The following is a 15,267-nucleotide window of genomic DNA, read 5'->3' as shown; positions in this document are numbered from 1 at the left end:
AAGATTATTGAGCATCACAGACTTGGGTTACCTGCCTGGTGTGGGTTACACTCTGATGTGTGTGCAAATGCCAGCTGTTTTCACCAGTCCAAGTGGCCTGCAGTCAAAGGGTTACCTTTCTCTGGAGGCCCTCGAATTCCCATCAGTGTCGCGGATCGTCAGCTAAGAGAGCTCCGTGCCGGGACGGCTTGGTTCCTCTTTGGCCAGCATGACTGGCGATGAGCTTTGAAGGTTTATTGCAAAGTTGGCCATGTGTCAGGCCACGTCTCACCCTGAGGTCACTGGACTCAAAGCTTGCCCAGAGGAGAGTGAGGATGAAGAAGGATCTTGAAACCAAATCACATGGCTGAAAGAACTGGGGTTGTTCAGTGCAGAAGAAAGGAGGTTCAGGCCTGTGAAGAGTAAAGGGAATTCTGTGGCAGTCCCCGAGGGCACCCCGGGTCCATTAGGTAGGAGTTCTGAGGAAGAACTTGTAAGTTCATTATCAGGAAGCTAGAGGTGTCAGGTAGCAAAATGGGGTACCTCAGAGGGAGGCAGTGGTGTGTGTGGAAGCGCTGATGTGTCCCAAATGTGCTCTCACCTGTACTTGGAAAATGTTTCCTTCAGGCTGGGTGTCCACCCGCCAGGAGCACTGTTGGGTTAGGGGGTTCCTTTGTAGGCTGGCAGGTTGGCATTCAAAGGTCTTTTACAATCATATCCAACCCTGGGCTTCTTGGATGCAGGGTACTTTTGCCCAGAAGCTGCCCTGTGGACCAGTGCAGATCTGTGACCCTGCAAACCAGGTTGGGGGGTGTATTAGTTTGCTAGGGTTGCTGCAAAAAGGTACCACAGGCCAGGTGACTTAAGCAGCAGCAATGTATCGTCTCACGGTTGTGGAGACTGGAAGTCCAAAATCAAGGTGTCAGCAGGGTTGGTTCCTTAGGGGGGCTGTGAGGGAAGGGTCTGTTCCAGGCCCTTCTCCTTCGCATGCTCACATGGTGTTCTTCCTGTATGCGTGTCTGTCTCCCAATTTCCCCGTTATATAAGGACACCAGTTATTTGGGATTAGGACCCACACTAATGACCTCATTTTAATTTCTGTAACCTCTATAAAGACCCTATTTTCAAATAAAGTCACGTTCTGAGGTGCTAGGGGTTAGGACTTCAACATAATACATTTTAGGGGGACACAGTTCAACCCATAACAGGGACAAGCAGTGCTCTCATGAGTGCAGTTGGCTGTGGGCTGGGCACTCTGGGTGCTGCTTTGGCCCTCTGGGGTTTTGTTGTTGTTGTTTTTAATGGTAGGATCACTTCTCTCTGGAAGATGTCACAGTAGGACCAGGCTGTGACAATAGGATGAAATAAACGTGTGGTGTTAAGTACATTGTCATTGTTGTGCAACCATCACCACCGTCCAGCTCCAGAATTTTTTCATCTTTTGGAACTGAAACTCCATACCCATTAAAGGATAACTCAGCCCCTGGCAACCGCCATTCTGCTCTCTGTCTCCATGAATTTGACTACTCTAGGGACCTCATGTAAGTGGAAGCATATTGGATTTGTCCTTTTGTGCCTGCCTTATTTCACTGAGCATAACGTCCTCAAGTTTCCTCCATGTTGTAGCATGTGTCAGATTTCTCTTCCTTTATAAGGCTGTATAATATTCTGTTCTATGTACGTACCACATTTTATTCAGGCATTGACGGACATTTGGGATGTTTCTACCTTTTGGCTGTTGTGAATAATGCTGCTGTGAACATGGGTATATCGACGTTTAAAAAAATGTTGTGATTGAACACGTACATGTCTGTTATAGGAAAAGCCAACACAGAGTCAAGTAGAAAGCACCCTCCTACCCCATCACCACTGTGTATAGTTTGGCCTCTATCCTTCTAGCTGTATTTTGGCCTATGGATGTGAAATCAGATCGTTCTGTACCGTCACGGAACATGAGCCATTAAAAAAAAATGTTTGAACTCTGTGAAACTGTTCAGTAGTTTCCTAAATAAGGAAAACATAAAACATAAGCAGTGAGGTGATGAGTGCCTGTGATGGGCCAGGCAAAGGCTGGTCTTACCGCAGCGTTCCCTGGGAGATTGGTACCGTCATCACCAGTGCTAAGTAGGGGAAAGAGGCTCTGAGAAGCCCCAGGTCATCTGGCTGCTGCAGTCGCAAATGCAGGTTCATAACAGGCCTCTTCTCTCGTCTCTCTTAGGCAAATGTCTGCAGACTACGGCTGACCGTACCTCCTGAGAGTCCAGTGTCTGAGTCAAGTGGAAAGAAGGTTGAAAGAAGAGAGAAGGTAGGCCATCTCTGAAGCGAAGCCCTGACTGGTTCCCATCTTTGTACTCTTTTTCATTTTAACCCCTTTTCCTGCCATCCTCCATCCAGGCTATTCACAGAGCCTGCATGTCAGCAGCTGTGTGATGAAAGGCCCTGTTGCACTTGCCACCCATCTGCCATCTTCCCAGAAGTCAGGCTGCTTTGCTGCCTCCTGTCCCTGCTCTTGCTTCTTGGTGAATGTAGGCTCTGTGTGACCTTGAGGCTCCAGGAGTGCTGGCCTTAGTGACGGGTGCTGTGGCTGGGAACGTGTTTTTCCTGAAAGAGCCTCATCCCATTGAGTCAAAGGGCCCATTGTGAGCTGTCCCTGAGCCTTTCTCTGTGGCTGGAGCCGGAGGCCCCGCTCACATGGTGGAGGGTTTGCCTGGAGAGGAACAGCCCAGCAGCAGCTCTGCCGCGGCAAGGGCATCCGGCTGCAGGGAGGAGTTGTGCAGGCGTTTTTGTGCCAGCTGCTGTGCTACACGCTGGGCCACAAAGATAGCTCTGACCTTGGCCTTGCCTTGAGAAACTCGTAGTTTTGCAGGTGAGACAGACGTATAAGTAAACCAAGATGACGTGATCGTTCGAATGTTAGGCTCCAGAAGTGTAAGCAGGGCTCTGGGAACGTGGAGAGTTGGGCCATATCAAAGGACCCAGAAGCCTGTTTGAAAGGGCTCTCACTGGTAAAAATGGAAAAGTTTCAACGTTAAAAAGAATTAATGACAGTGATGAGCCGTGGCACACTGAATAATAAAAAAACCTCATGGATTTATAGGAATAATCAGAGAGAGAGATTCAGAGAGAGATTATAAAAGGGAAAGCTGTTCTTTATATGGCATCAGCTGATAAATTTAGAAAATCTGCTTTGTAACCCCCAGGTCAGGTCATCAATGAATGCAAATAGTAATTGGTGGAAGATTACTGTGGAGCAGTATATTCACGTGAGCTCAAGAGTGTTAGTACCTCACTGATCACTTACTGACTCTCAAGGTACAATATGCCACAAGATGGTAGCCAGTAGTTCTACCAGGTGATCCGATTCAGCATTACCAATAGTGGGCAGCCTGGTATTACGTGACTTCTGATGTGATACAATTCAGAAGTAAACAATGTTACCAGTAATATTCATGCCAAACTTGTTTAATTGAATCTAGTAATAAGGACACAGAAAAATCCAAAATGTGGGACTGTCTACAAAAAATTAGCCAGGCTCCCTTAATAAATTCAATGTTATTTAAGAAAAATGAGAATCTATTGGAGATAAAAGGGATTAGAGAGACCTAATAACATTATAACGAATTAAACCTTAATTAAATCCTGGATCCAAAAAAAAATCTATAAAAGATATATTGGGATAACTATACAGTTTTGAATATGAACCCATATATTACATATTATTGAATGAATAGTACTTTTCTTACTTGTGATAATGGTACATTGGTTACGTAGTTTATTCTTCCAACTTCTCTGTACCTTTGAGCATTCTCCAAAGAAAAAGTTTGCGGGTAAAATCTCATAACCAAAGAGAGAGGGAGTGGTCAGGCTTTGGCTGCTGGACCCTGGCTGATGACCAAGGGCCTGTGTGCTGGGAGAAGGGGTCCCCTTCTGCCCTCACCAATCCCCTCCCTGTCCTTCCTTTCAAAGCTGATAGATTGGTCAGAGAAGTGGCCCTGGGCTGTGTCCAGGGGTTGATGGGCAGCTTAGCACATGGGGAATCAGAACGAGTGCTTGCTGGAGAAAGGGGCCCAGGCTGGGGTGAGTGACAGGACAAGGGCCCCATATGCATGGTAGACACAGTGGGAAATTTGGTCTTCGGGAGTTAGACCCGAGCTGCACGCCTGAGGAGTTTGTGAGGGGCTTCTGGGTGCTGACACTGGGACAGTGGATGATGTGAGGCACCGGAGGGCATGTCACTGCACAAGAACAGTCAAGTATTCCCGAAGAAAGAGGCAATGTGTTCTATGTCACAGGTGCATTGGTAACCACGTTGTGTACCGATTTGCCTATTGGTCTTGAACAGTGCTTTTCAAACTTTTAAAAGCAATTAGACCCTCCTTTTTTTTTCTTTGTTTTTTTTTTTTTTTTGATCAAAATGTCATCCTGAACCAGGATGTAATCCAGGTGAAAGTGGTGCTGGTGGGGGACAAAGTCCTTCCAGTCTCCCTGCACCCTACAGCTTCCTGCCTGGGAACTCAAGGGGCGTGCGGAGAAATGCTGGGGGAGAGGATGTGCCAGGATGCTTCTTAAACTGGGGAGGCCAGGTGTGCAGCCTGAGTGCCCATCTCTGATGCATCAGTGACTCACTGCAGAAGAACTGGGGTAGAGAGGAGGAGGGTGCAGCTGGCTGTTACCCCAGAACCGAAGTCCTTGGGTGGTGGCCGCACTTGAAGGTCCTGGTGGTAACGGTGAGGCTGTTCTGGGTGATTTCGTCACCATGTCCTAGCCAGGTGCCTGGTCTTGAGTCATTGGGAGCCAGAGGCAGGCACCAGCAAGGAGGCCCTGGGGGTGCCAGCTCCTCTGATGTGCCTTCGGTGTGGCTGCCCCTCTCTGTGACATCACACATAGCCCACAAAACTGCAAGATGCCGGGAACACTGGTGAAGTGACTTTGGTTCCTGTGGTGGAGTCTGCGGCGTGCAAAGGCGGGGTTTGGAGCTCGCTCGGATGTAGAAGCTGTAAATGGCCCAGTGGGTTGCTGATAAAGTGAAACTTCTCAGAGGGTTTCCAGGGCCCTGTTAGAGCTTCAGCCGGCTGAGGGCAGGACTGGGCCTTGTTCTTTTTCACAGTCATGGAGGATGCTTAGTGTCTTTTGAGGACCTAAGGATGCCATGGGGCAACTGGCCACACACAGACACCACTCCCAGCTGGGCCATTCTGTCTACTGGCCCCAAATCATCAGGAAGAGGAATTACAGTGGAGCGGGGGGAAGGGTGTAGCAGGTGGTACAGGTTGCCCAGCTTCAGGATGGGGTGTTTGGAGGCTTCTGGAGGTAATTACAACAGAGGCAGCGTCTTTCTCTGGAGTCATGGGTTCCTTGGGTGGATGTGGACGGCTTCCTGCTCCTAAGGCAGATGCCCAGCTGCCTGCTTGTCTTTGTCTTTCTCTTAAGGAAGATCCCACCCGCCCCAAGACTGCTTTCCCCAGTCCACGGGTGGCTCCCAGATACTTTGTTTCTCTGCTATTAGTTTCCTCATCTTTCAAGTGGGCACATTGAGGTCTACCTGCAGAGAGTAACTGAGCTAGTATATGCAAAGTTCCCACCACAGTGTCTGGCCTGTAACACTGATTAGAGAGGCGATGACTTAATGCCAAATTGCTTCCCCTTTTTTGTCAAACCCAGTGGCCCTCGTTCTTCGCTTTTCTCCCCTGTCCCCCCTGGAGAAGTCGTTCTCCTTCCTGAAACTGCCTGTCCTGCATCTCCTCCTCCCTTTTGGGCTGTGCCTGCTGCATCTTTTCTGATGTTATTATGTCCTCCTCTGAGTATCCCTCTGCCAATACACCTGGGCCTCACCTCCTCTCTCTGCGCAAACCTTACCTCAGGGAACTCCTCCATACACAGGTTGGCCGCTTTCGGGAGGATGCACACCCCGTACATCAGCTTTGCTCTCCCGAGTCCTGTCCTGCTGGTGGCCGAGTTGGTGTTCAGTGTTCTCTGCGTGGTGTTACTTTTATGGACAGATATTTTATTGCTGTATTACCATTATTTTAGTATTTATAAGTATGAAATCTGGATCATTTATGAGTCTCTGCCCAGCCACACTCAGTTTATCCAAGTCTCCTCACCCTTCAAGACCCTACTGAAGGCCCGCTTCCCCACGACCTTCCTGGACTGCCTGTGCTTGGGTGATTATCCCCTCTCTTGAGCTACAGGACACCCAGGCTACCCTCTCCCTTGGCACCTAGCCATCTGCTGCTAAGCACTTCTCATGTGTATACATACATATTCCTGCAACATCCGTGTACAGCATGTCCATATATACACACACTTAAAAATGTGCATTCTTTTAATTGTGCCCATAGTTGGCGCTTAGTGTGTGACTGTGGATCATGGTGATTCAGTTTTGTGTTAGTTTCCTTGGGCTGCCATAAAAAAGTTGCACAAACTGGGGGGCTTAAACAGCAGAAATTTATGGCGTCCCAGTCTTGGAGGCTGAAAGTCCGGGATCACGGTATCCGCAGGGCTGTGCTCTCTCTGAGGGCTCCAGGGAAGAATGCTTCCTTACCTCTTTCAGCTTCTGGAGCCTGTTGGCAATCCCTGGCTGTGGCAGCATCACTCCAGCTTTACATGCTGTTCTCCCTGTGTGTGTTTGTCTCTGAATCCAATTTGTCCTCTTTCTGTAAGGACACTAGTCATATAGGATTAGGTCTTAACTCCAGTGACCTCTTCTTAACTTGACCCTGTCTCCAAATAAGGCCAAATTCTGAGGCACTGGGGAAGGGGGCTCCAACGTGCTCTCTATTTGCAGGACACTGTTCAACCCCTGATAAGTTTCTTTGTGGAATATTATCACCTTAAATTGTATTAACAACTCGGGCAAATGAGCAATGGACTTTTATTTGTATATTAAACGTCATTAGTTATATGGAAGAGGAAATGCTGATTAGTTTGTAGACACAAATTTTGTGTTGAGGGATTGATGACATGTTTATTAAACATGTCATTAAAATTAAAGTTGGCAGTAGATAATTTTTTTTTTTTTTTTTTTGCGGTACGCGGGGCTCTCGCTGTTGTGGCCTCTCCCGTTGCGGAGCACAGGCTCCGGACACGCAGGCTCAGCGGCCATGGCTCACGGGCCCAGCCGCTCCGCGGCACGTGGGATCTTCCCAGACCGGGGCACGAACCCGTGTCCCCTGCATCGGCAGGCGGACTCCCAACCACTGCGCCACCAGGGAAGCCCGGTAGTAGATAATTTTGTAATTAAACCCCTATCATTTTCAAAGAACTTTGTGAATGTATGTATCCATATTCCTGTCCAAATCTATGTGCAAGTATTCTTATGCACACACAGATACATACATACACAGAGAAGTAAGAGATAGAACCAACACCAGCTATTAAACCTTTATCGTGTTGAATCAGAGTCTCACTGCATAGTTGAATTTTAGAGAATACAATCTGAGCTCTGCCTATTCGGAGGCTATGCGATGGTGAGGTGTTTCCAAAGTGACAAAGTAGCTCGAAGTGGATAATATTTTAATTAGCTATTAGCATCCTTCTGTCATAGATGTCCTTTAGTGACTTGTGTTTTTAAAGAAGTTTCTCTCTCGACCTTGGAGAACCCTGAGTGAGGGAGAGTGGATATATGTGTATGTATGAAAAGTCAGGGGCTTTCCTAGCCCAGTAAAATGGTTAAAAGGAAACCCTTGCCATTCGGTTTTATAGTCCTTGTTCCCTTAAAAGCCCCGGATGAATAAGCCTGCTGCATTCTCATCCTTGGTGTGACTGTTTATACAACATCACGGGCTGTTGCCAGATGAGGGAGTGTGCTGCTGTGATTCAGATGGGGCTGGAGCTGCCCTGGCGATAGCGTGTAGGACTCTATGTGCCTCTCAGAGATAGCAGCCCCTGGAGGGCAAAGAGGCCTGGGTTCTAGTGCTGGCTGCCTGATCCCTCGAGGTCGTGGTCGGGTCACTCAAGTCATCTCCAGGGGCCTCAAATTCCTCTTCTAGCAGATGGAAATGTTAGCCTGGAGCCAGCATTTCCCCACATTTCTTTAGTTCTGGAACTCTTTATTCAAACGAATATGTACGACAGCACCGTCTGTAGAATGGTGAAAGTGCAGTGGCTGTGGTTTAACATAAGGTCAGGGCTGCGTCGGCTGCCCCAGCAGCGCTGCCGCCCCACAACCTCATTGGACACTGAGGAGGGGCCAGGCGATTGCGCACCAAGCTCTTGAATTTTCCTAGCAGAGAAACCAAGGCCAGTTCAGGGGTGAGTGTTTCACTGTCATAGTAAATCTGGTGACTGTGATGGGAATAGCAATAGGATCCAAGAGGAGAGAGGTGGACAGACAGGCGGAAGCATCCAGACAGATGTGGAGAATTTAGTAGGAAATCAGATGCTCGGAATCGTAAAGCCCCCACCGCTAACAATAGAATCTGTCAGTTATCTGCTAGTGTGCCCAGCAGTGCACTAGATGATTTATGTATATTATTCCATGTATTCCTTAAAACAAGCTTCTGAAATTCGTGGTATTTTCCCCCTTTAACTGTTCAGGACCCTGAAACAGTGAAGTTAAGTCACTGGCACAGGGCCACACAGCTAGTAGTAGTAGTAGTTCTGTCTCGGATCTGTGCCCCGGCCGTGTCGTCATGGTGATGTCAACTTGCACACTTCCTCCTCTCAGGAAAGTCTGTTGTATCAGTCGAGGTAACTTACCTAAGGTGTGTACTATACCCCTGGGTTCCAGAAAAGAACTGATCCTCCCACCTCCCTGAAGATATTCTTCTCCTTCTCTTTTTCCTGGAGTGTTTAGGCCTGAGCAGCTATTGTCTGCTTAGAATGGAGTAATATCTTTAAGATACTACTTAGAGATATCTTTACAGAGAGAGTTTATCTTTAGAGTAATATAAAGAGTAATATCTCTAAGATACTAGTATAGAGTATAGAGTAATATCTTTAAGAGGTTACTCTTATAAGGATACTGTCATTAGAACTACATTCTCTTGTGGGATTTCTGCTTGGCTAGAATTTTTCTTTCCCTTCTCATTTTTTTTTTTTTTTTTTTGCTGTACGCGGGCCTCTCACTGTTGTGGCCTCTCCCGTTGCGGAGCACAGGCTCCAGACGCGCAGGCTCAGTGGCCATGGCTCACGGGCCCAGCCGCTCCGCGGCATGTAGGATCTTCTCGGACTGGGGCACGAACACGTGTCCTCTGCGTCGGCAGGCGGACTCTCAACCACTGTGCCACCAGGGAAGCCCTCTTCTCATCTTTAAGCATTCAAAGTGATCCGTCTTTTTCCAAGCATGAGTTTTCGTAGGCAGTGGTCTCTATTCGATCTGTGAGATAGTCAGAAATAACAAGTATCTCAATAAGCCAAAGGTCTCCATTTCTCTGAGGGGACAGGGCTGCCCATCCCCTCCCTATTTCCCTCCCAGGCTGTGGAAGAGCCCCTTAGGCTCAGCTGTAGCGTTCATTGTTGTCACAGTCGGGCAAAACAAAGTCAAGCATGAGTAATGACCAGGAACCGTAATTTGCTATGATGGCCACACAGGTCAGACAGGTCAGAGCACATTCCTGAAAGTCACCTCCTCTGCCTACAAGATGGATAGGATGCCCGGAGGCTCAGCACTTAGAGTCCCCAGGTCAGCTGCCACCCTCTGGCTGCAGGAAGAGGTCCCAAACAAAAAGTTTTGGAAATAACTTGGCTTATAGCTTTCAAGTCAGTCAATCCATGTTACGCTCCATCTAAGTCATATTGGCAGCTGGACGTGTGACCAGCTGCCTGTCCTAGCCTCTGGGGTCAGGGGCTGACTGTGGCGTTCTACCACCATCAATTTGGATTTTTGGAAAACTGTGCTTTCTGGTATTATTCTCTAAGAACCCTTCTTGACCGTGGGATTTTCTTCCTTTGCACAGATCAGTGTCTAGGATGACCACATACTCCAAATATTCTGGCATAAGCACAATTCCAAATATTCTCTCTCTCTCTTTTTGCCTTCAAAATGTACTTATTGAGCATCTATTTATACTAGGTATCAGGGATATAGCGGTGACTACGGCAGATACAGTCACTGCCTCTGTAGAGCTTATCTCATTGTAAGATCTTATATTCTGACTTAGGGTTTGGAAAATATGGTCATCTGTCACTGGATTTGTACCCCAGCTCTCCCTCAGCAGTAAAACCCTTGCAGCAGGAGTTGAGGCTGGGTTACTTTTCGATAGTTTTTCTTTTCTAAGTCACTTGCCACCAAGTGTATCTTTAGGGAAAACAGCCATAGCATGAGCCTGTAATGTAAGTAAGTATTAAGCTGTGCATACATCCCAGGGAACAGTTTCACAGAGACATTCTCTGTATAGTTTACTGATGGTGCCTGTTGTTAATTCTGCGGCATTGCACAGAGGGATTTGGGGTGCTCTTTCAGTTGATCATTTCCTTTTCCCTTCTTTGGCGATAACTTTTTCATTCCGCGCACTTATTAGGGCTTTTGTTTGCAAGGCGATTTTACCCTACTACTGTTTCATGCCCAGGAGGCTTTTCATAGGCCTAGTGTACATTTTTGAAAATTTGATATTTTTTAATACAGAGCAGCATTGTAAAGAAGTTTAAAAAACATTTAATTATGGAGAATTTCAAACATAAACAAAAGGAGAATAATGGACCCTTCACCCAGCTGACAACCCTCAGCCCATAGTCAGTCCTGCCCCGTCTCCACCCCTGTCCACTTCCTCCACCCTGTATCCCAGATATCATAAATAGTTTAAGCATAGTTCTCTAAAAGATAAAGATTATCTCTTAATATAATCACAATGCTATTATCATGCCTAAAAATTAATATTTATCTTATGGGGAGAGTAAAGGACACGAGAGGAGAAAAATTTAGCTACAAACACAGTGCCAAAAGTGTCAGCTCTTTTCATTTTCTTCTGGGTCCTCCAGTTTTTGACCAAAATCATACTGACCTTTCATAAAAATGATAGCAGTCTCAGCTCCTTTGCAACTTTTTCTGGATATAGATTTTATGATTGGGACAAATATCATCTCCCTGTCCCTCCATCTAAGAGGAACAAAGGGTGTTCTCTTCAGGGGACCATATTTACATATTCTGGGTAATTCCCCAGAACCTCTTCCAGCTTCTAAAGCTCCCTATTCATTCAGCTATAAGTATTCACTGGGAAACTCCTTAAATGGTGATCACTGTTAGATGCCAGGGATTATGGTGGAAAAGACAAACAAGACTTTAGACTTTTGGGAACTTCCAGTTGGTAGGGGAGCAGGCCTCACATATAGTAACGATGCTGATAGTCACCCCGTTGCGACTGTGGGAAGTGTTGTGGCGCCCTGACGGTCTGAAGGGTCAGTGCAGATGACCTTGAGGGAAGGACGTTTCAGCCCAGCAGTGGGCTCTGCAGGCAGAGGGATAGCCTGTGTAAATGCCTGAGGCAAGAAGGAGGTTGGCTGGGCTTCCCTGGTGGTGCAGTGGTTGAGAGTCCGCCTGCCGATGTAGGGGACACGGGTTTGTGCCCCAGTCCGGGAGGATCCCACATGCCGCGGAGCGGCTGGGCCCGTGAGCCATGGCCGCTGAGCCTGCGCGTCCGGAGCCTGTGCTCCGCAACGGGAGAGGCCACAGCGGTGAGAGGCCCGCGTACCGCAAAAAAATAAAAAAATAAAAAAAATAAGAAGGAGGTTGGCTGATAAAGGAAGAGAGAGGAGGTGGTGGGGGCCAGGGAGATGGATGCCAGGAGGCTGGAGAAGAGCCTCCCATCCCGGCCCGTCTCCTCCCAATGGCCCTGGACCTGAGGGCCTGGCTCTTGGGTCCCGTAGCCCTGAGGTCTGTGGGCCGCAGGGACATGTGTGTTCCAATTCCTCTCCTCTTAGCTATCCTGAAGGCTTTCTGGTTAAGGAAAGGGCCTAGATTTGGCAAGACATGCACAGGCACTTGAATGCTACCACCTTGGAAGAAAGAGTAATGTTTACACGGTAGGGTTACTGTGAGGATTAAATATTGTATAATAAAATGGCTAGGCAACAAATATTTTCCCCTTCTCTTTCTCCACAATCGTCCGTTCCCTTTCCGCATCACAGCCCAGCAGCTCCTTGCGCTGCCTCAGGAATCCTGTCCTTGTGGGACGGCCCATGCTGGTGGCCCTGCCTCTGAGCAGAGTCCTGTGCTGGGCCCTTCCCTGTGGGTCTGTCATTTAGACCCTGACCTTGTAATAATTTTTTAGTTTTCATGTTTGGAAAATTAAAATAAAAATGATCAATTCAAATATAATGCCTGTTATTTCAAACTAGTTAAAAAAAAGAATACAGAAGAGCATAAAGGGAAGAGTGAAATCCCCTTTTTCACTGAGGAAACTATCATTAACGGTGTGGAGTCCATCTTTCTAGGTGTTTTATATACTCAAACACACACTTCTAAAACAAAAAATGGGAGTATGAAATTTACTATTTTTTACTTAACAGAACTTTGGTATCTTTCCATGTGCATAATTTTCAGATCCACGACCTCCAGGGTGGTGTTTCACAGACTGTGTTGTCCTTGGCATGTTTGTATTTGCCTCGGTCAGTGATGGACCTCATCTCCCCGCGTGGGCAGGGAGGCAGAGTCCTCTGTATCCGGCCACCTGAGCATTTTCCTGTAAGCCAGTCCACCTGCTGACATCAGCTTGTTTTTCAGGAACTGGGTGGAGTTGGTGACAGAAAGAGCGTGCTTTTGTTTCCTGGTATGTGGGGAGTTTCATTAGAGCTTTTCCTCTTCCTAGTTAAATGTGTAGTAAAGCAGGGATATCTAATCCCAGCTTTGCACTCCACTGAGAGCCATTTAACCCCCCACTCACCTAAACTTAGGTACCAACTTCAAGAGTTGCCTCAGTGCCCGTGGGACCCAGGTATGAGGGGCTCAAGTGGAAGCATTTTCCAGAAGCAAATGCAGAGTGTCCCACTCCTCATATTTTCTCTCTTAACAGGTTTGTACAGAAGAGTGGGAAGCAATGGCTGTTTTGTTGTCTTAATTTTTTTTAAAAAAGCTCACATTGTAAACAAACCATACACAAGGGTATAAAGAAAAAATTGAAGTCATCCTCTCCTCCAGCATCCCTGCCCCTCCCCACTGTCCCTTCCTTAGAGGTCGTTAATGATTAATAATTTGTCTGGTAACTTTGCTTTACTTTTACAAACTTTGACTGAATGGGAATATAAAGTACTTACTATTCTGCTGCAAATGAATGATTTTAAAATGCAAATTATAGTTTTATATGTCAAAGATGTTTCGCAAGTGCAGAGAAAGAGTTGATGCAAAGGTGTTTTTTTTTTTTTTTGCGGTACGCAGGCCTCTCACTGTTGTGGCCTCTCCCGTTGCAGAGCACAGGCTCCGGACGCGCAGGCTCAGTGGCCATGGCTCACGGGCCCAGCCGCTCCGCGGCATGTGGGATCTTCCCGGACCGGGGCACGAACCTGTGTCCCCCGCATCGGCAGGTGGACTCTCAACCACTGCGCCACCAGGGAAGCCCGCAAAGGTGGTTTTAAAATTAGTGAAAGAACAGAATTGCCATAATGGAATTCAGCCTTCTGTGGCATTGTCCCAAGGAAGATTAGATGTAGGCTGGTTTTTCTCTGAAGTCTCACTGTCTCTTCTTGAGTTTTTCCTGTCCCTTCCCTTCCATATTGTGAAGGCCTACTCTGTGCCTCTACATGTAACAAAGCCTGCCCTGTGGGGAGGTGTACTTAGTGTCACACAGAATTGGGCTTGAATCTAGATGTGTGACCATAAGGGAGAGACTTAACCTCTCTGAACTTCAGTTTTCTCAGCTATAAAGTGGAGAGGACATTCACCATGTCACGGTGTCGTTGTGAAGATTAAACGTATAAGGAACATTTCTAGCTTATAGTAGGTGCTCAACAAATCTTAGTTTCTCTTCCTCCTGCTTCTTGAGCCTTCAGTCTGTGAAGATGTGTTAGGACTTGGACATGTTCCCCACTTCCCAAAGGTATTTGCACTTTAGCACTGATCAGAGCTTTAACTGAGTGAGTTAAGGAGCAGAAGATTCTTTTGGGGTGAAGTTATGCCACCTCTGCCTGGCTTTCCAGAAATATTTCATGAATGGTCACGATAGGTGTCCCTACCCCCTTTCCTCGGAACTGGCTCCAGGGTCAGCCCTAACCTCAGAGGACAATCTGGCTGCCAGATGGCTGCCAAAATTCTTCCCTTGCGTATCTCAACCTCATGCATTTCAGGCCACACAGTTAATGATGAGGATGAAGTCATACAGAGGAACTGGTATAAAGAGAAAAACAGTATTACCAAGAATGTGAGATTTTAGACACTCTTGTTATCAGGGATGGCGTAAGTCCGCCTGGCGCCTTTGTGAGAATTAAATAAAGGCACCTTCTCTGGGAAGATGGGGCCTGGCATATGTACTACAAGGTAAAGGAACAGAGCTTTGGTAGAAATTAGGGAAAGGTGCTATTCCTCGAGGGTAAAGGCAGGCTCAGCCCACGCCAGGTGTGACTTGGCAAGCAGAGACCAGGCTGGATTTCTACTGGCCGCTCTCCCCACTGCCAGGCCCCCTAGTGCTGGGTACAACCTGCATAACCATATACAGTGGGCCCACGATGACAGCTGTCTCTACGAGGCCTAAAGAGTCATTATTCTTTCTCTCTTTCTATCCTCTTTTAGTATCGTGACCTGAACAATGACGAACCCACCACGAAACTCCCTCAGGGTGTTGTCTATGGTGTGGTACGAAGATCAGATCAAAACCAGCAGAAAGAAATGGTGGTGTATGGGTGGACCACCAATCAGCTGAAAGAAGAGATGAACTACATCAAAGACGTGAGTTGTTTAAGGATTTATTTTTTCCGGTTTATACACTTCTTGTAGCATGTAAGAGGGTGGAGTTGGAAGCATTGATATGAATGTAATAAGGCATTTTGGAACAATTGTGGATTTCCATTGTGGATGGAAATGTGGCTACAGATCTTCATGGTAATAGGAAAAGCGCAGATGTAATTCTGCAGTGAGGTATAGAGTGAATTTCTAGATGTTACTAAGTAGGGATACTCAGGAGACCAAAGGGCTTCTTTCTTCCATGTATGGTAAGTAGGCTCTTAAGTAGTTTTGCTTATTACATTGAAGACTCCTAATGTACAAGTTTGGACCACTGTATTAATTTGGATGCTTTTTGCTGCAAGTAATGGAAAAGCCAACTTGAAAAGGACTTTGTCTCATGTGGGGGTAACTCTAGGGGTAGGTGGGCTCTAAGCAGGCCTCTGCAAGCTCCAGTTCTACTTCTCTGAGTGTCCCTT

At 47.0% G+C, this 15,267-nt stretch overlaps 1 protein-coding gene across 5 annotated transcripts in view; it reads left to right on the top strand.

Moving 5' to 3' along the window:
• The window catches only part of MYZAP (myocardial zonula adherens protein), a 125,622-nt gene that overhangs the window by 25,598 nt on the left and 84,757 nt on the right, over window positions 1-15,267 (top strand). For all 5 annotated transcript variants that reach the window (XR_004348286.1, XM_032621448.1, XM_032621444.1 and 2 more), the window contains exons 2-3: window positions 2,198-2,284; window positions 14,639-14,794. Coding sequence is in view for 4 of the 5 variants with exons in the window: in XM_032621444.1 (XP_032477335.1) it covers window positions 2,198-2,284; window positions 14,639-14,794 (243 nt within the window). In the remaining variant the exon portion in view is untranslated. The remainder of the gene's footprint in view (window positions 1-2,197; window positions 2,285-14,638; window positions 14,795-15,267) is intronic.

This window comes from Phocoena sinus, chromosome 2 (genome assembly GCF_008692025.1).
Source record: "Phocoena sinus isolate mPhoSin1 chromosome 2, mPhoSin1.pri, whole genome shotgun sequence".
NCBI classification, from domain to species: domain Eukaryota; kingdom Metazoa; phylum Chordata; class Mammalia; order Artiodactyla; family Phocoenidae; genus Phocoena; species Phocoena sinus.
The sequence above is the reverse complement of the archived record's forward strand: the minus strand, read 5'-3'. Positions and strand labels throughout refer to the sequence as shown.